The sequence below is a fragment of the Camellia sinensis genome, chromosome 15 (assembly GCF_055761805.1).
Source record: "Camellia sinensis isolate YWXY chromosome 15, ASM5576180v1, whole genome shotgun sequence".
NCBI lineage: Eukaryota > Viridiplantae > Streptophyta > Magnoliopsida > Ericales > Theaceae > Camellia > Camellia sinensis.
Window position 1 is genome coordinate 12,380,213 of NC_138975.1, and position 21,039 is coordinate 12,401,251.

Here is a 21,039-nt window from a genome sequence, read left to right on the forward strand (position 1 = left end):
CGTACGGCTAGAAATGCATGGATATGAGAAAACAAAAACTTTTGAGAACAAAGAATCTCCGCCAAGGACAAGTAATTTTGAAAGTTTAAGGGGATGGGGATGGTGATGGATTGAGTTTTGAATTGTCAAGAGACGGCAAACTCTCAATCAATTGATTAAAAAAAATAGAATAAATTATAAGTTTTTTTGGTTTGAAACAGCCTTTGAATGTGTATTGGTTAATAGGGTTTTTGTCTTTGTCGCTCCAACAAATTGACCTTCAAACAACCCAGTTGTCATATATATCTAAACTTGCATAGGTTTGATAAAAAATAAACAATACTAATATTATAATAAAGTTGTTGTTTTCTTGATTTAATTGAAAATTATATGCTTTTAGAGCATTATTTTAAATTGATCTGAGCTTGAACTTTGTTTGATTCATTGTTGATTTAATCATGTAACATTGTGTGGTGAGCACAGGTTTCACACATGAACACTGATTTAAAATTTTCCTTAGGAGTAGGAGCAAGAATGACAATAATCTCATGAAAATAAATACATAATTACAGTCATACTATCAATTCAGAAAATTATCTAGAAAAAAAAAAATTAATGATGTACAATCATTTCAAATATGAGCCATATCTCACTAATTTTAAATTTACACCCTCACTCACTATCATGGTAAGATTTAAAATACATTTTCATAATTTATGATATTTTTTAAATAATTATTACATTCATGGTCAATATGCCCAGCCCAACCCACCAAATTTCAAGCTTTCCTAGTTTGAGCTATAAAACGAATCAAATTAGACATATTTTGCGATTTTTTAAAGGAGAGATTTGGTGATAGGCCTCTTAGTATTTAACTTGTCATTCAAAAGGATAAGAATTATATAGATCTTTTCAAAATCTCCTACTATTTTAAAACTTATTTCTTTTATTATAATACCCTCATATATATATATATATATATGTGTGTGTGTGTGTATTAACTTGTAATCACTCTCTCTTATCTCACTATATGTTCTCTCTGTCTCACACTTATCACTATTCTCTTCATCGGTGCCATTACTGCTCTCTATCGGCACCACCGCCGCTCACCACAGAACTCTTTCTCTACCGTCTTCATTACCACCATCATTTGTTGCATCCACAACTTCATATCTGAGATCATTCACAATTGTTGTCAACAGAAAATGACGATTTGCGACGGTTCACAAACCTCAAATCTAAGATCCTTAACTCTCTCTCTCTCTCTTTCTCTTTGGTTTTGATAGTTCGTGCTCTCTCTCTCCCTCTGTGTCTCTCTTCTTCTTCTACTTCTTTTCTTGACCTTCTGTTTTCGAACTCTGTCTCTCTTTCTTCTTCTCATGATGCTCTACTATTTCAACAGTAAAATTTTACTTTGGTTCATGACACAAAACTCTTTTGTAAAGCCATCATTGCAGCTTGTTTCAAAATAAAATTTTACTTTGAATTATAATAAACTTTACTCTGATTTAGAGTAAAATTTTACTCTGTAATTAAAATAAAAAAAAAAAGAGAGTAAAATTTTACTCTAGATCAAAGTAAAATTTATTATGATTCAAAGTAAAATTTTACTGTCATTAAGCAAATCAGTATATTTTTTACTGTTACGAAAATAAAGTACATATTAAATGTGATAATGTAGTTTTGTCGGATGAGGAATGGGTCGGACAGGGTCCGGATGCTCCACAGGATGATTGAACCTCGTCTTTCTAGTTGTACCTACACTAAGTCCGTCGAGAAGGACCCCGGAGGTGGGGTTCCTTCTTGAGGACCCTCCGATGTTTAAGTTAGAGCAGTCTCTAGTAGAAAAATGGAAGCTTTTTGCTTAGAGAGAAAGTAGAAGGTCGTTAGAGAGAGAGTGATTACTTGTATATATTGATTTTTTTCATACCTTTCTGGCCTCTTCGCTTACCATGCCCTGTCAGTCAACCTGTCCTATCAGCCATAAGTCTGTGGTAGTGTTGTCATGCCGTGGACTTCACAGAAGGAGGTTGCTTGTCTCTTCTTCTTGTCTGGCCCTTGGGCCTAAGTTGGGTTAGGAATTGTTTGGACAGCCCATTGGGCCACTTATTTGGGCTATGCCAATCAGTAGTCTCTTATTCCCGAGTGCAGCTTTAGTCCAACGAAGGGAATAAGAAAGAGTAAAGTAGTCCCCCAAGTCACGGAAGGAGGCAGGGCGACGGTGGCCAAATTTATTGAGCAAATGAGTGGGTGATGCGATAGAGGTAGGACCGCTCAAAAACCAACTGGGCAAGGCGCAGTGAGAGTTAAAGGGAGTAAAGTTGGAGATTTTGGGCCGGCGCAAAACGGCGCATACTGCATGCGCCGAGAGGAGTTGGCATGTGCGAAATTGCGAGGAATGTAAAGTTCTAGCCCTTGTGTAGAGCAATGCAACCGAGGCTGAGGCCTTTGGAAGGTCGGCTAAGGACCTGGGCAGTCGGGTGATGGATTAGCTCGTACTGTAAGTTTGTACTCAGTTTGACTGAGGCTTTTTGGTGCTCGGTTTGGCCAAGATCTTAATGTGCTCAGGCTGGCTGAGGCTCTGTGGGTGCTCGGTCTGGGAGTCTTTTGTACACTCAGTCTAGCTAAGGTCTTTGGGCTCAGTTTAATTGAGGCTTCGGACGGTTAGCCGATGTAGAAGAAGTTGAACACCTTACTTGTAGAATTAGACCCAGTCTTGTTGAGTTTGTTTAGCCCGCAGGGTCTCACTCGGTTTGCAGAGTGTGTTGGACGGTCAGCTAATGATTTTGGAGGTCGACTGATGACCGGGGGGTCGGACTACGACTGTTGGAAGTCTTGGAGGTTGGCTAATTTTTGGAGGTCGGCCGATGACTATTAGAAGCCTTGGAGGTCGGTCGAGCAGTTTTGGAGGTTGGCGGAGTACTTTGGTGGTCGGCCAGTGCTTTTTGGCAGTAGGCCGATGGATTTTAGATGGTTGGCTATTGCTCGCAGAGCGAGTGGTGGAAGAAGGGGTCCCTATTGTTGCTGAGGACGGCTGTTTTGGACTTGATCCTAATTTTGACGGACGATTTGTAGAGGCGGAGGGGTAGAAACTGGTAGTTCTCGTTGGAACATGGCTTGGTTTTGCTCAATCAAGTGGTTAACGCTGTCGGCGTTTCTTCGTGAAGTATGGAGATGGATTGTTTGGGTTAGGAGGCTCGGCTGGGGCCCTTCTTGTAGTGCCTTGGAGGGCTTGGTTGTTGTGTGAGTGTGCTTGGACACACTGTCGAACCATTACTTGATCTAATGTGATGGTGCTCGGTGAGTCCGTGTGAACGGTGAGCTGGCTTTTTGTAGGCCATGTCGGTGGACCTTATTCAGAGTTCAATATCATACTTTATCAGTCAAATATGATAATAACATGAGCAATGATGGGTCTTAGTATGCTGACAATGACGATGAGAAGCTCCAGAACAGAGTGGTGATGGAGGCTTTTGCCAATATTTCAGCCATGAAAGCAATATATGCCCACTTATAGTGTGCTTAGTCTCCATTTGATGTTGATGGCATTCAAGCTGTGGAGCAGCTGGTGGCCTCCCAAATGTTTGTCTTCCGCATAGTGGTTTTCCATATGGAGGCCTTTCGCATGGAGGTCTCCCATATGGTTGTCTTTCGCATGATGGCTGTCCTCTCATATAGTGGATTTCCTCATGGAGGTCTTCTATACGGTTGTCGGTCGCCCATTGGGATCGGTCAATTGGTCTCCCAAGTGGGGGTCTTAGAAATGATCTAGGGCAGACAGCAAACTGACGTATATTTAGAGCTTGGTCCCAAGTCATGATGTTGAACTCCTTCATTGTTGTTTGTGCTCATGTTAGAGGAGTGGTTATCTGTGTGGTTTGGAGTCTTCTCCATGCTCAGTCTGGCTGAGACTTTGTAAACTCGATTTGGCCAAGGTCTTCATGCTCAGTCTGGCTGAGGCTTTTGTAAACTTTTTCTGGCCGAGGTCTTCGTGCTCAGTATGGTTGAGGCTTTAAGTAATTTGGTCAGGACTCCCCATTGGTGCTCAGTCTGGCTGAGGCTTTAAGTGGTGCTCAGTCTGGCTGAGGCTTGATGTAACTCAGTCTGGCCGAGGTCTTCATGCTCAGTCTGGCTAAGGCTTTCGCTAGTGCTTAGTATGGCTGAGGCTTGATGTATCTTGGTCTGGCTGAGGTCTTCATGCTTAGTCTGGCTGAGGCTTTCGCTAGTGCTCAGTATGGCTGAGGCTTTAAGTAATTTGGTCAGGACTCCACCTTGGTGCTCAGTCTGGCTGAGGCTTTAAGTAGTGCTCAGTCTGACTAAGGCTTGATGTAACTCGGTCTGGCCGAGGTCTTTATGCTCAGTCTGGCTGAGGCTTTCGGTAGTGCTCAGTATGGTTGAGGCTTGATGTAACTCGGTCTGGCCGAGGTATTTATGCTCAGTATGGCTGAGGCTTTTGGTAGTGCTCAGTATGGCTGAGGCTTTAAGTAATTTGGTCAGGACTCCCCCTTGGTGCTCAGTCTGGCTGAGGCTTTATGTAACTCGGTCTAGCCGAGGTCTTCATGCTCAGTCTGGCTGAGGCTTTCGGTAGTGCTCAGTATGGTTGAGGTTTTAAGTAATTTGGTCAGGACTCTCCCTTGGTGCTCAGTCTGGCTGAGGCCTTAAGTAGTGCTCAGTCTGGCTGAGACTTTATGTAACTCGGTCTGGCCGAGGTCTTCGTTGGTAGGATCTGATACCATGCCCCTCACGGCTTTAAATTACTCGGTCTGGCCGAGGTCTTCATGCTCAGTCTAGCTGAGGCTTTAAGTAATACTCAGTCTGGCTGAGACTTTATGTAACTCGGTCTGGCCGAGGTCTTTGTGCTCAGTCTGGCTGAGACTTTAAGTAATGCTGAGTCTGGCTGAGGCTTTATGTAACTCGGTCTGGCCGAGGTCTTCGTGGGTAGGATCTGATACCATGCCCCTCACGGCTTTAAATTATTTGGTTTGGCCGAGGTCTTCGTGCTCAGTCTGGCTGAGGCTTTATGTAACTCGGTCTGGCCGAGGTCTTCATGCTCAGTCTGGCTGAGGCTTTTTGTTCTGAAATGTTATGAAATGTGCAACATAGATAAAAGAAGTTTGAATATCTTACTCATAATGTCCTTGAGGAGGGAGAAGTAGACCATTCGGATATGGCGGAGGCGCTGGGGCTCCGTCTGATTGTTGCTGAAGTTGCCGACCGAACTAGTTTGCTGACCGAGCTATGTTGCTGACCGAGTTGTCGACCGACCAATGATGCCAACCGATCTAGTTTGCCGACCGAGCTATGTTGCCGACCGAGTTGTCGATCGACCAATGATGCCAACCGAGTGATCTGAAATGTTATGAAATGTGCAACATAGATAAAAGAAGTTTGAATATCTTACTCATGATGTCCTTGACAAGGGAGAAGTAGACCATTCGGATATGGCGGAGACGCTAGGGCTCTATCTGATTGTTGCTGAAGTTGCCGACCGAGCTATGTTGCCGACCGAACTAGTTTGCTGACCGACCTATGTTGCCGACCGAGTTGTCGACCGACCAATGATGCCAACCGATCTATGTTGCCGACCGAGCTATGTTGCCGACCGACCTATGTTGCTGAGCTGGGTTGGTTGGCGGTGCACGGGGCTCAAGGTGCAGGGATACACGTGATGATGTGACATGACACAGACGTAAGGAAAAGAGAGAGAGTTAGTGGCTTGGGGAGTGAAGCCCATGTCTTCACGTGGGGCAATCTGGGCCTTTGATATGGATCAAATGGGAAATACTTGTCCAGAGCTTTGTTTTTGAACTTTTTGCTTGTTTGTTTGTTGTTTTTTTTTTTTTGAAGTCTTGACGACTTTGAATTTCTTGGTGCGGGGGTTGATTTTGGTGCGTAGGTAGACCTCCGCAGTGCTCACCAATGACAATGGTGAGGTGAGCCGAGAGCGGCATGAAGAGGCATCAGAAAGCCAAGTTGAGGTACGATTGGACCGGGCTAGGAATGAGATCGTCGGCCATGGATTGGTCTAGAATCATGGTGCCGGCGAGAGAGGTGTAGGCGGGGAAAACGTCGCCGCTGCCACTGGGAAGCCATGAATCATGTGGTAACCATTCATTCCGACACTGAAGGTGGGTGAAAAAGAAACTATTTCCGGTGACAATGAGCACAACTGCCAATCGAAAGAGTTTCTTACAGACGGCGCCAACTGATAATGTAGTTTTGTCGGATGAGGAATGGGTCGGATAGGGTCCGGATGCTCCACAGGATGATTGAACCTCGTCTTCCCAGTTGTACTTGCACCAAGTCCGTCGAGAAGGACCCCGGAGGTGGGGTTCCTTCTTGAGGACCCTCCGATGTTTAAGTTAGAGCAGTCTCTAGTAGAAAAATTGAAGCTTTTTGCTTAGAGAGGAAGTAGAAGGTCGTTAGAGAGAGAGTGATTACTTGTATATATTGATTTCTTCCATACCTTTCTGGCCTCTTCGCTTACCGTGCCCTGTCAGTCGACCTGTCCTATCAGCCGTAAGTCTATGGTAGTGTTGTCATGCCGTGGACTTCACAGAAGGAGGTTGCTTGTCTCTTCTTCTTGTCTGGCCCCTGGGCCTAAGTTGGGTTAGGAATTGTTTGGACAGCCCATTGGGCCACTTATTTGGGCTATGCCCATCAAAATGAATGAACCAGAGTCAAATTTTACTTTTAAATCTATGAACAAACAAACAAAAAACTCTTAATTTTTTATTGCAATATCTTGATTTCTCATTTTTCTGTCAAATCTAAGTTTTTTTTATCTCTGATCTGAAGTTATTGATCTTAAATATGAGTTCGTAGGTATCAAATTTGAGATGGTGGTGGTTTAATGGTAAAAATGGTGGTTGCAGGCCGACAATGAGGATGAACAATACTAATAGACGATGAAGATGGTGGAGACAATGAATAACCATCGCATTAGTGAAAGAGAGAGAGCGAGAGAGAGAGAACTGTAAAAGAAATTGAAGAAAGAAAGGGTATAATAGTCAAATAAAATATTCAAATAACAAATTTTAGGGAAATTTTATTTTCACATGCGTAATTATCTCAGTACATATCTTTTCTCAGTACACACACCTATTAATTTGATTGTTAATTAATATTCTCAATCCACACATTGAAAGTTACAATTACACCCTTAACTCATAACCATTATACACAAACCAAACACTCCTGTGCACACACCGAATGCTCTTTTCCATACACTTGTTCATTGACCCTACGTCCACAAGTGTAGACCCACCCACATGAACACCTGTTGAAGACTTTGGTATGCAGTGAGACACTTTTCCTCCATTGAAAACCTCCATTTCAAAATATTGTTGAAGGTAAGGCATTCTTTCCATTTTTATTATTTCATTTACCATTTTGACTACCCCATTTTAAATTAATATTTAAAAAATATATTATTTTGTTGAGAGATTTTTGGATTAGTCCTTTTTTCATTTAAGAATCACAATGGTCATTTTAGCAACTCTACTTCTATTTTTAAAATGGTAATTTTAAATGTTCTTGTTGCATGAAGATTGGGTAAGAGATCTGTGAAGATGGGTATGAAGAGAAAAATGAGTGTATGGATTGCGAGAAAAGGCATGTAAAATACGAAAAGAGTCGGTGGATAAGTTGTTGCTGTGATGAAAAAATGAGAGGTGGATAGAGGGAATATATAGAGGAGAGAAAGAAGGTGCAAAACAGGAGGCATAGATGGAAGGATTGTTTTAGAGAGAGAAAGAGAGGTTGTTGAATGGGCAATTTACTTCTCTTCCCGTCCCCAAGATTGAATTATAAACTACCCTTATTCCAACAGTCCCCTGTTTTGATGTTCTCTTAGAGTATAAACAAACAGCCTCTGAAGACCTCTCTTCCCAGACATATTTTTGCTTGAGTTTGAATTTTGATTATTTTGCAACTCTTTCATAACAAAATTAAGTAAAAATTATGGAATTAATAAGAAACAATATAAATAATAGAGTATAAATGTACAGATTAAAACAACATAAGAGTTGTTATGAGAGTATTGATTTGTAAGCAATAAAGGAGTATAAAGTATGTAGCAAGTAATGTGACAACAGTGGGGGGGGGGAACTAGGGTTTAGTTTTTTTTAGTCAAAAGGTCTACACTGAGATTTTTTTATTTTTAAAAGATGTGTACATAAAATATTTTCATATAATATTGTAAGTGTTGATAGATGTCCATTATGGTCATTTTAATTTATGATATAATTGTCATTAAAATAATATTTCATTAAGTGTGTGCACTGAGATAATTAAGTGTGTGGAAATAGAATTTCTCCAAATTTTGTCCTTTATACAAAATTTTATAATTGTAAATTTTTTTTTCTCTTCTTTTAACAAGAAAATGAAATTAAAAGGGATTTATGACTAAATTTTCCTTTTTTAAAAACGTTTAAGAAAGAAGGGCAATCTCATAAAAAAAGTAGATTATTATGGGGTTGTTTGGTCAACATGTTGGGCTAAAAAATCACAAAAGGACAAAAAAAAGTCAAAAAAATCACAAAAATCAAAAATCAAAAATCACAAAAAGACAACAAAAAAAAAATTCACTATTCCAAAGCAAAAAAGCCAAAAAAACTAATCAAGAATACTAAACGAACAAAAAAAATTCAAACTAAAAAAGTCAAAAAAATCAAAAAATTAACTAAAGAAGTCATTGTCAAACCAAGGCATGTTATATATTTTTGGTGTAGGATTTTGGGTGGTCAGAAAAATGGAAATCATATTATAAATAGCTGGTCAGTGTGCCCAGCCAACCCAATTTAGGGGTGTGATTTTCATCTTTCATCATACCAGTTGAAGATTTCCAGAGTGAAGAAGGATTGAAATAAATGTTTACAAATTTGGGTGGTCTTTGGATTATGAATAATTAGGGATTTTTTTTTTTTGGGGGGGGAGGAAGAAAATATATGAGAAATGTAAATAAAAAATATTTTTTTCCTCTTTTCCCTTATATATTTTTTTTCTTTTAAATTTTTACATAAATTTATAATTCAAAAACAAATCTTAAAATCTTGACGAATGAGGAAATTGACCCTGGACAATAAAGATTTACCTTGAAACCAAAGAAGAAGTCTCATTAAATAAATTATTTAAGCAAGGTCCAATCCAGTAGAGATGGCAGCGGGACTTATCCTGTCTTGTATCATATCTGGGGTGGTGCAAATTGGGAGGGACAGGAATGGTGACAGTGACGGCGTGGGAGCAAGGTAAGGGACAGATAAATTTTGTAACTTTTGGAAATATAAATAATAATAAAAATGATAAATAATATGGTATATTATAGATAATTATTAATAATTAATGTGAATTAAAAAAATATAAGATGAAAAATAAATTTTAAATATAATATTTTTGTATTTTAATTTTATTATAATAAAAAAATAAATTATATATCTACATAATAAGGCATGGAGATTTTTGAAAATATATCAGAATGTCTAAGAGATATATTTTGTATCAATGGTTAAAATGAATCCTGAGTATATATCAATGGTTCACATCCATAGATGATTTCCCGCCCAAACATTCTCTCTCTAAGCATCACAACTATTTGCCTTCCCACCTACCCACGACTGCCTCCCTACCTTCCCTCTCTATCTCTCTCTCCCTCACTGTTCTTCTTCTTGAATACTTCTTTTCATCTCTCTTTCACAGATACATCTATCTCTCTCTCCTCAAAACTTTTCTCTCTTCCTTCTATCTCTTTCATACGCTACCCTTTCTTCTCTTGCGATGACCACCGTTATCGCAACGCCGACGACCATCAACCACCTCTCCTCTTCCTCACCGAAGACCCAAACCCGAACCCTCTATTCTTGTCCTCCTCTCTCTCTCCCAACCACAACCTCAATCTCTTCATCTCCTGCTCCCTCATCCCCCTTCATCACTTGAGGGCTTTGTTTTGCAATAGACCCATACAATTTTAGGGCTTTGTTTTGCAATAGACCCACACCTTTTTTTGTTTTACATTTCGTTCAGGCTCATTCTCTGGCTCCGGCTCTTGCGCCTACCAGCGATGGTGAGTTCTGTTTCTTTGCTTTGTTCTCTCTTTCCATGCTGAGAAAATGTTGGAAAAGAAAAGAAAAGAAAAGAAAGTTTTGTGCATTTCGTTTCCTTTATGAACAAAAATCAAACATTCGTGTTTGTTTATTTTCCCAGATCTCCTCCTATATATTACATTTTATGTGATTAGCATACTTACAATATGATTAACACTCAAATCTACTTCAATGTTGTAGGTGTTTATGTCAAATTTGTGGAGAAAAAAAAGTAATAGAAGAAGGCACATTGTGTAATTTTATTTTTTTCTCTAATTGGTAGTTCTCTCTCTCTCTCTCTCTCTCTCTCTCTCTCTCTCTCTCTCTCTCTCTCTCTCTTCATTTGTTGTGGAGTTTGATAGGCCGAATCACCGAGGAAAGTTCGTTCTTTACTTGACGCTCCATAAGACGATGAAATTGATCATAGATCATCTTTGAAAAAACCTCAACTAATTGAAATCTCTAACTACATTCTTCGCTGTTGTTTTCATAAAATCGAAAGAGACAAGACAATTGGGAATTTTTTCCAAGCTTGATCTGTTTGTCTGTTTGTTTGTTTGTTTGTAAGGATTCTGAGATGAACAATGTCTCCTACATTTCATTTTTCAAAAGAAAATTAATGTCGTTCAAAAAGTAGGGCTATATGTTCTTCTTTGCATTGGGCCTTATGTTTGTGCAAAGTGGAAATTTGGGTAGTCATATTTCTGGTTATGTATTTTAAAGTTTTAATCTATATATATTTGATGAGTTTTTGAGATTCAAGTTTTTTTTTTTTAAATGTTTGATTTTGTTTTGCTTTTGTGTTTTTAGGGGTTTTCCTATTTGATTAAAGTATGTTCCAAGCATCAGCTTCAGAATAGATAATGAACCTTTCAAGCCATTACCATTATAGATAATTATTGGTGTTGCAGACAGAGATGCAAAGGTTCACCCAAAAAATTGTCCAAATGATGAAGGATGAAAAGTTGTTTGAGTCTCAAGGTGGTCCTATCATTATCTCCCAAGTATGGCTTCTTGTGTTTCTTTGCCTCTTTATATTTGCTGTGTTACAGTGATTTTTCCATAATAAAGTTTATGTTTTTGTCTGAATTTGTATATGATGCAATATTGTTCTAGAATGGGTGTTTTCATAATAAAGTTTCCTAATAATGGTATCATCTCTCTCTTATTTTGGTTTGCATGAATGGGTGTTTTCTATAGGTTTATTTTCTCTGGTTTATTTTTATTTGGGTTTATATAAATGGGTTTTCTATAGGTTTACTTTCGGTGCATTGTTTGGTTGCTAAGAATTTAAAGAAAAAAAGGGAAAAACAAATAGGGAAAGTAAACAAAGTTATTGTCACCAATTTGGGTTTTGGGTAACAGTGGGAAGAAATTTAATCACGAAGTTCATATTTTTATTTTTTTTATTTTTTTGTGTTTTCAACATTTTGTTAGCAGCTAAATGGATTTTAACTCAATACTCCTATTTATACTACATATGTTAAAATTATTTATACTACATACTTAACATTTTGTTAAAATTCAGGATCAGAGTTACATAAAACATGAGATTCAATGTTAAACTAGAGGAAATTAAACTCGATTGCTAACTATGTAGGACATGAGATTTCCTTTTGGAGAATATGAGATTAAGAATTTGAAATTACAGTTTTAACTCAGTACTCTTGTTTATACTATGTATGTATGAAATTGCAGTTTGAAATTAAACTTGTTTCTAAGAGTTTGAAATTACATGGAACATGAGATTTTCTTTTGGACAATAGTGATAAAGGAATTAAAAGTTTGTATTTGTTCCTTAACCTTTTGGTACGATGATGTTGTGGAATGAACAATAGCCTAATTATAAAGTTATTCATTTTTATTTTGGTTGTTTTAGGATCAGTTAGAGAGGATAAGCTTTCTTGTGTTTTGTATCACAATGAAATTGTTGTCATTGTCCTGTGAAATAATATTTTCCTATGTGGAGTTTTGATCAACATTAAATAATTTTTGAATGTTGCAAAGACATTAATATGTTAGTATTAATGCTGTCATGATAATGCTAGCTGTTTGGTAGACCCGACTTAATGATTGCCGCGCATGAGATCGCACGAGATCGCACAAGACCACTTCGATTATGAGTCGGGGGATGCGAACATAGTAGCTTTCTTTGTACCACCTTGATTCAAATATCCCAACAACAAATTAGTTGTGGAGAAATTGTGTCGCTAGTTTGTTGACAATGATTGAGATAAGTTTCATTAAAAAGCTGCAATCAGTGATGGTTGTTGTGAATTTACAGTAGATTACTGCCTTTGACAAAGTTCAAACTTTTTATTGTTATTTTTTAATAATTTTTGGTGGTATTAATATATTGAGAGCCATGAATTAGTAACCCAATTGTTAATGCAACCTGTTCTATTATTCCTAAACCATGGGTCTCCAATTAATGCATATGTTTGGTTATATTTGGGTGGTAGTGGGCTGCCAAAGAAAAAGTTCTTGCAACTTTTTATTTCTCCCTCTCTCTCTGCTCAAATAAATTGTGCACAATTTTAGTTTGGGTATCATTTTAGTTTTCCCTTATTTTGAAGTTGTCCCTTAAACTTAACGTGATCAAGAAAGAAATCCCAAGTTATAGCTTATTTATTTATATGAAATTGAGTCCAATATGTTGGGGTGTTTTTTTTTTTGTTTTTTTTTTTAATTGATTATGGCATGTTTAGAAAAAAATAACTAGATTTTGCATAACTTGGACTTTTTTCCCAAGTCCTAGATTTGAAATAGTTGTCAACTAACATAAAAAATCTTAGTATCTTTACAGAATATCCACCGAGGTTGCACACGAAAATTGTAGGGTTAGCCATTTTTTATATGTTTTTTATTATATAGATTATCTTATTTGTATTCTGAATAGATTTGAAATAGTTGTCAACTAATATAAAAAATCTTAGTATCTTTGCAGAATTTCCACCAAGGCTGCTCACGAAAATTGCAGGGTAAGCTATTTTTTTTTATATGTTTTTATTATATAGATTATCTTAGATGTTTAGATTTTTATTTCTTCGCATCTTGATTGTAACGCATTAAGTATTTTCTATCCGTGACATTTAATTATTAAAATTAATTTTGGAAAAATTGCAAATCAGTGGTAAACTTGATCATTTAAAATATTAAAGTTGATAAGCTTTACCATTGATTTGCAATTTTTTTTGAAAACTTACAATGAATTGCAATTTTCCCATTAATTTTTAGATTTTATTATCGATTTTGCTATCAATGATTTTACTTCGAAAAGTGGAGTGATGAGTTAACTTTTTGCTATTCCTTTTAAATTTTCAGAGATGTGTAAGTGATTTGGAAAAAAACATTTGACTGCTATGTATGATTGCTACTTTTTGTACAAGTGATTTAGTATTTGATCAAAAATATTGTTGATTGCTCAATGACCCAACGTCTAGCTTTATATTGAACTGCCTAGGTATATTAATTGTTTCTTAACTTAATTAGTTATGTCTGAAAGTTTGCATAACACTTGTAGGTTTCTGATTGATGTTAGATTGTGTTGGGATACATTTTCTAAAACCTCATGTCACATTGTAGGCAAGTTAAATTCTTTTTTTCCCTATATTTTTTCTCACGTAATTTCAGGTTTATAATTGGCAAAGAACTATTACAATGTGATTTGCAGCAATAATACTAGCAAGTGTGCATTGCTTAGTGTTTAAAATTAATTTTTTAAAATTGCATAGCACTGGTTAGTGTACATTTCAATTTTAATTTTTTGTAGATTATAGAGCACTGGCTGGTGTGCATTATTTGGTATTTAATTTTAATTTGATTTTTTTTTTTTGGTAATTGTAAAACACTGGCTATTGTGCATTGTCTGGTGTAATTTTTTTTTTGGATTATAGAGTGTTAATAAATGTACAATATCTTTGGTTTGTGTGTTTTATTTTGTGTTTGTAATTTTTTTCTCTTAACTTGCTTAGCAAGAATGCTTTTATTTTTAATTTTTGTGTTGATATGAAGTTTATACTTTAGAGTCATAAAGTTTGTTAATAAAACTAAAATATTTATGATTGAATTACTTGTCGTACTTTAAATTGTTGATTAGGAGATGTTTATTTTCAAAATATACAACTAAAAATATTTTTAAGTTTTTTTTAAAAAAAATCTTTTCAAAATTAACCAAACCTTGATTCATATTTTGACTTTAAATTTATAGCAACAAATGAGATAAATTATATTTTAACCCAACAATTGTGTATTCAATTATATTTTAATTTCATCATTATTTACATTGTACCTTTAGATATGAACATACACTAATATATATATATATATATATATATATATATATATATTATACATATATAAATATATAGGGCGGGACTTAAAAAAAATTCTCTATCCCTACACTCTAGTAGTAGAACTAATAAGTAAGGTTCACTCACTCACTATAATGTGAACAAGTTGACACATCCCTACTCATAAGTGGCTGAACAAAATTCTCAATTCTCAACAGTGGTGTTATATATATCAATTAATATATTAATTAGTGTTATGGTATTATTATTAATCCTATCCATTATACAAATTATAAATATCCAAAACCTCTAAAGTTATGACGCATTATCTCTTAATACACCAATTGATATATATAGCATTATTCTTAAAACAAAGATTAATTACACCAATTTTTTTTAAAATTATCAGTGTCTATCAACTTATCCTTCTTATAATTGGTACATTTTAATCTTCTCAACTATCAAAACTCTACAAATGTCTTTCTTCTAAAAGAGGAAAAAATATCACCTTATTTGGTTCTAATTTTTTAGATTCAATTTTTTAAAAATTGAATTTTTTGTTTTTCGTATTTTTTTTTAATTTTTATTGATTTTTTTAATATTTTATGATTTTTTTTTTTACTTTGTACATATACTTAATATAAATATAATTAAAATATATAATATTTTTGAATTTTTTAAAAAAAATTTACTAAATACAAAAATTAAAAAAATTCAGTATATTTTTATATTATTGTATATTATTGATTTTTTTTAAAAAAAATTAATTTTTAGGTATATCTAAGTTAAGTGTATCTAAAAAGTAAAAAATGTACTTAAAATAAAAAATTACTAAAAAAAATATGAAAAACAAAAAATTCAATTTTAAAAAAATTGAAACCAAACAATATATTTTTATAGTTGAAAAATTCAAAATATACGAATTCAAAAATATAAAAAATACATTAATATTTATTAATAATTAACAGAGTGTTAAAGTAATTAACACCTTAGTGAGATGGGCATGGCTTCAACTGGAGGCATTGCTGTCTTTAGCCGAAAGTGATAGGTCATCATGAGAATGTGTGGTTCAATATATCTAAAATAAAATTTTCAATTTCAACGAAAGGATTTGCATTGCGCAATATATTTTGGATAAATCTTAAATGTGCAAGTATATATTATATCTATTCACGTAAAGTTTTATAAATATATTTATTTATATTATATATGTAAAGTGAATATTATCTGATGGTGTCCGAAAGCATTAATTGAGTCTCCAATTTAGCACTTTAAAGTTGAGATAGAACACTTTTATTACCACTAAAGTAACACACAAGAGGCAATAATTTTTTTTTTTATTTTGTTTTTATTTATTTAAATTGTACATGCTTGTAGTAACTAGTATATATAAAGAAAAGATAAATTACAAAAAGCCAACTGGCTATGCTTGACATACAAACAGCCACACAAATTTATGAGAGAGGTTTTTTGCTATGAATTTTTGTTATTTTTGTCACCTCCTCTGTGCATCACATACAAACTGTGTGCTCATAGCTTTTGTCTAATAGGCAAAAAAAAAAAAAAAAAAAAAAAAAAAAAAAAGAGGAGAAAAGAAAAAAAGTATTCAGTAATAATCTATGCTTAGGTTACACTTATATGCTTATTCCATGGTTTTCCTTTGTATTAATGAGTCTCTAAATTATTTATTTTTAAACCATTAATTACATCCATTTCAACTTAATATAATTCAATTTTTCATTGGTAATTTTTCAAATCATCAAATTGTCAAAAAAAATTAAGATGTAAAATTGTGAATGCCTTATAAGTTGAAGTACGGGTACGGGTATGAGTATTAGTACTGATATGATACGAGTACGTCGATACGCTAAAATCTCAAAAAAGTAGAGTACGGATACAACTTGATACGTTTGTAAAAAAATATTTATTTTTAATTTGGAATTATTCAAAAATTGATTAAATGGTTTAACTTGTTAAGATCTAACCTACAATTATCATTTAATGCAAAAAATAAATATATAAATTAAAATTTAATGTCATTATATTAAATAACTTACAATCCATAGCTTAATTTTAAAATCATACTAAGTACAAAAACTAAAAATAAAAAAAGAAGTCTAGTAAAAAGAATTTTATCTCTATAGTAGAAGAAAATATTATTTTAACTGAAATACGATACAAAGTATGATACACTGATAAATACCCAATACGAATATGCCATATTTTTCAAAATATCCTAATTCATAGCTTATAAGCATGTATACATGCACCTCTTAGACAACATTGTAAAGCAAAGAAAACAGTTCTATTGCAATTTTTAAAGATTGAAAAACCAAACACACGTACAAAATTCCCATTGGTCACAAGAATTATGATACATGAGGCAAAGTCAAAGTCACACGTAAAAGAATGGGGTTCAAGAAGAAACAGTTCCAAAAAACACAGCAATAAAAATAAAAATAAAAAAAAATGGAAAACAAGAATGACAAACAGATGTTTGATTGCATTAATTAGCCAGTACCACCAAGAACAGCCTTGAGCTTCTTCACCTCAGCATCATCAAGAAATGTTGTCTTCTCCACCAATGGCGATGGCAAGTTGTTTGCAAACAACGCGAAATCGAGGATTTGGAGGCCGGGATTGGGGCTACCGAAGGTAGGAAAAGCAATGGCTGGTATGCCACCACCATTCACTTGAAAATGCAACAACCCTTGAGGGAACACCATAACATCACCCTTTTTAAGCTTCTTAACATAAACCGCATTACTTGAATCCACGAACCCCGCAACGATGAACCCTTGCACGACAAGCAAGAGTTCAGATGCTCCGGGGTGAGTGTGCATCGGTATCACACCGCCCGGTGCTAGGTCTAGTCGGGCAATGGACAGACCGAGGCCATTCACCCCAGGAAACTGGGCATCGAATGCTGGAGTCACAGCGGCTTTGATGATGTTTGAAGTGTTCGCGGCCATGCCTAGGCCGGTGAACACGAAATCATCGACGGTGACTTTGGCAGGCTTTTTGCAGGAGTAGCCTGCAGGGCCTTGGGGAAGCTTTGGGTCCGCAACGCAGAAGTCGAGGACAGAAGCATGACAGGAGGAGAGGAGGAGAGAAAAGAGGAAGAAGAAGAGAGTGTGGAGCATTTTTGCTAGCATGAATTGGTTTGGTGTGTGAGGCTCATTTTTGGCTAAAGGGTTTGGATAGGGTTTATATGGAATGTTGAGAGGTGAGGTGGTACCTAAATGGTTATGGTGCCCACTTGAAGGTAAGGTCCTTGCATAGTGAATTGAATGAATGAGAACCACAAGCTTTGTGTTGGAATTGACGAAAACGGAAATGGAATATAAAATGTGACTAGAGATAAAATGTATATATCAATTGATAAACTTTAAAAAATGGACCTTAATAATTTTTGTAAAATTTTATATATTCAAGTGTATTTTTATATTTGATTCGGTAATCGATTTTTGTATTTAAAACAAAATTATTATTGTTAGAAAAATGATATATAAATATACTTTTTATATTTATTTTCTAAGTCTAATGATGTGTAAGTGATATGATTAGTTGATAATTATGAAAAATATAAAAAATAATTTTATTTTAAATATTCTAATTGATTGTTATATTATTAAATTTAAAAATTAAATCTAATTTTTAAACATAAATAGCAATGATGTTAGAATTATTAGCCATTCTTCTTGAATGGGACGAAAAAACGAAGAAGCCACTTTTTGTTGGGAATATTTCATAAAGTGGAGGAGCCACTAGCTCTTGACAATCTTTTTGTTTTTATTTTTATTTTTTATGTGGTAAGTATTTCTTTCGCAATCTTGACATCTAGACTAACAATGACAAGAACGAGCGCAAGTTGATTAGTATATGGCGAGGAATGAATTTGGATTGCACATATAGTTTTAGGTATATGTTTTTTCGGTACAAACCTCAAAATCCCAATCCTCATGATTAAAATCCAAACCATTGACCGTAACAAGTTCATGACTGAAGGAAAAATACGGGTAATCATATTATTTGATACGGAAATACTTTGGATCACATGTTTTAATTATGAGCTCTTCAGGAAAATTTCCGTCAATTGAAAAGTTATTAAAGTTTCTTAATATTTATCCACACTCAAATTTCTAGGTTTTTAAATGGTAACCTCAAGATAAATGAATAGAAAGAGAAGATCTTAGCTTATGTTTTTGTGTCTTCATAATGTTGAGCATGAGCCCTTATATAGGCATATATGGCAAGATTATGTGTACCTCATGGTTAGGCCACACTACATGTACTACATGTCTAAAACTATGTGTCCCTCATAATTTCCAAGACCATGTGTCCCTTTTGATTAGGCCATGTGTGAATGAACCATGTGTACCATGTAGCCTTCAAAATTAGGTCACACCATGTATACTATGAGGGCACACCATGTATATTTACCACATGATTTCAAACAATGACAAAATCAAGAAAGTAAACAAAAAAAAAAAAAAAAAACTATCCTAATAATAACTAAATTAGATTCTAGAATTGCCAAAAGATAGAGAGCATATACATGAGATCAAACTTAAACATCAACACAAACATTTGTGCTATTGGGAGCATTTAATTCATCCATATTCCTTTAGAGAGGTGACATACCATGATATTCCTAATGTAACACAGTTCACAAGTTAAGTCGAGACGAGTAGTATCATCAAAAATTTAACAAGTTTTAAAATTTATCTAAACTTAATTATAATTTATTCCTCAAAATTGATTTCAAACGAGTTTTATAATCATGAGCTGAGCTGGAGTAGAGTCAAGTAATAAATTATTCTAAACTTAATTTAAAATTTTAACGAGTTTTAAAATATATTCTAACTTTACATGTTTACATAATAAATCAATTTTATATGACCTATTAATAAAGTGAACACAAGTAAAACTTGAGCAACTTGATTTAGCTCTATTTGTTTTACTAAACTCAAATTTTGGTGCTTGACAACTATTGTCATTGACTTGATGAACTTGTTGCTGGTGAATGCTAAGAGCTAAGAAACTGCCAGGGGGTAAAGCACAGTATGAAGATTAGGGTTGCAAATGAATCGAACTGTTCATGAACAAGCTCGACTCGGCTCGGTTCGTTTAGTAAACGAGACGAGCTCGAACTCGCATAAGTTCGACTCGTCAAGTTCGCCTCATTTATCTTTATTTAAATTATATTATAAATATATTAATTATATATTAAATAATAGTATAAATATATTATTTATATATTAAATAATATAAATAATACTTTTTATTTAAATAATATAAATAATATTAAAAAAATTATCGTTCTGAACTCGAGTTTTATTAATATTAACGAGTCGAGCCGAGCCGAGTTCAAACCTAGTTTCTTATCAAGCCGAACTCGAGCTCAATAAACAAGCTCGATAAGTAAACGAGCCGAGTTTCAACTTAACAAAACTTGACTTGACTCGGTTCATTTGCAGCCATAACGAAGATTCTGGTCCAGAGCACATGGGAAGTGAGAAAAGGAAGAGCATAAGAAGACAGTTTTTGACAGCTAGAAGAAGCCCCAAAAGGTTATCTATGCAAGTCTTGCTGTCCAGTAAGAAAATGAGTGGCCTTCATGAATTCCCTTCTTGCCAAGGTGATTCAGTTGATTGCTGGCTAAATCCATCCATCTGTTTGATTTATGAATTTAGATAAAAATTTATAAATTAATACAATATAAAAAATTTAAGTATGAAATTGATACAATTAAAATTATAAGGTTCAAATTTACATAATAGACAAATTAGAGGGATTACTACTGCGATTTATCCTTCTAAATAGGATGCAGTGTCACTGTTGTGCGGCTCGTGAGATTTATTTTGAGTCTTATTTTGATGATTTAAACCATTTAAATTTTAGGAAATATTGAGAACAATGTATCTTTAAAAATCAAGTTAATTGGATATCAATAATTTGTTTATCAAATTACATCTTTATATAAAATAAAATAAAAAATGTATATATCAAACTAAATATAATGCGATTTGATAAAAAGGTTATTGATATCCGATCAACTTAATTTTTTACAGGTATATTGTTCTCAATATTTTCAAAAATTTGAACGATTCAAATCTTCAAAATAGGACTAAAATGAGTCGTACAGTAGTCACCGTTGTGCTTTATATACAACAGTGACACTGGATCCTTTTTAGAATGATGGACTCCCCATATACCTATAACATTTATTTCATAAATACACATAGGAAGTAAAGTAAATGTGTGAAGTAAATGTGGTGATAAATAACAATTCTCATTAAATTTTTAAGCCTAATTTGAATAACTTAGGCTTGTTAAAAACTTGTTTGAGATTAGTTTATTAGGAAAATAAGTCAAGTTTGAGCCAACAAAGGCTTTGGCCCAGAGCCAGCACTTTGAGTCCCAAAAAATTGAATAAAAAAAAGGCCACAATTTTTTTAGCTATCATACTAGTCCCAAAAAAAAAAAAAAAAAAAAAATCCACCTGAATTTCAAAAGCTCCAATCAATTTTGGTGAAAATTTAAAACTAATAATTAGTTGATGTGGTGAATTATTTAAAACAAATAGATTACTATTTTTATTGGCAAAAACTAAAAAGGCAATTGATATGGGGAATTATTTTAAATTAATGGATGGTTGTTTATCAAATACATGAATTTCTTATAGA

The 21,039-nt window shown here is 34.3% G+C and overlaps 1 protein-coding gene across 1 annotated transcript; it reads right to left on the minus strand.

Moving 5' to 3' along the window:
• Positions 1–16,674: 16,674 nt before the first annotated feature.
• On the minus strand, positions 16,675–17,570 carry LOC114287562 (auxin-binding protein ABP19a). The gene has a single exon (XM_028230945.2). The coding sequence runs from the start codon at positions 17,503–17,505 to the stop codon at positions 16,861–16,863; it is 645 nt and encodes a 214-aa protein (XP_028086746.1). The 5' UTR covers positions 17,506–17,570; the 3' UTR covers positions 16,675–16,860.
• Positions 17,571–21,039: the final 3,469 nt, after the last annotated feature.

Coding starts and splice junctions, on each gene's coding strand:
- LOC114287562 (XM_028230945.2), bottom strand. CDS start 17,505: ATGCTAGCAAAAATGCTCCACACTCTCTTCTTCTTCCTCTTTTCTCTC.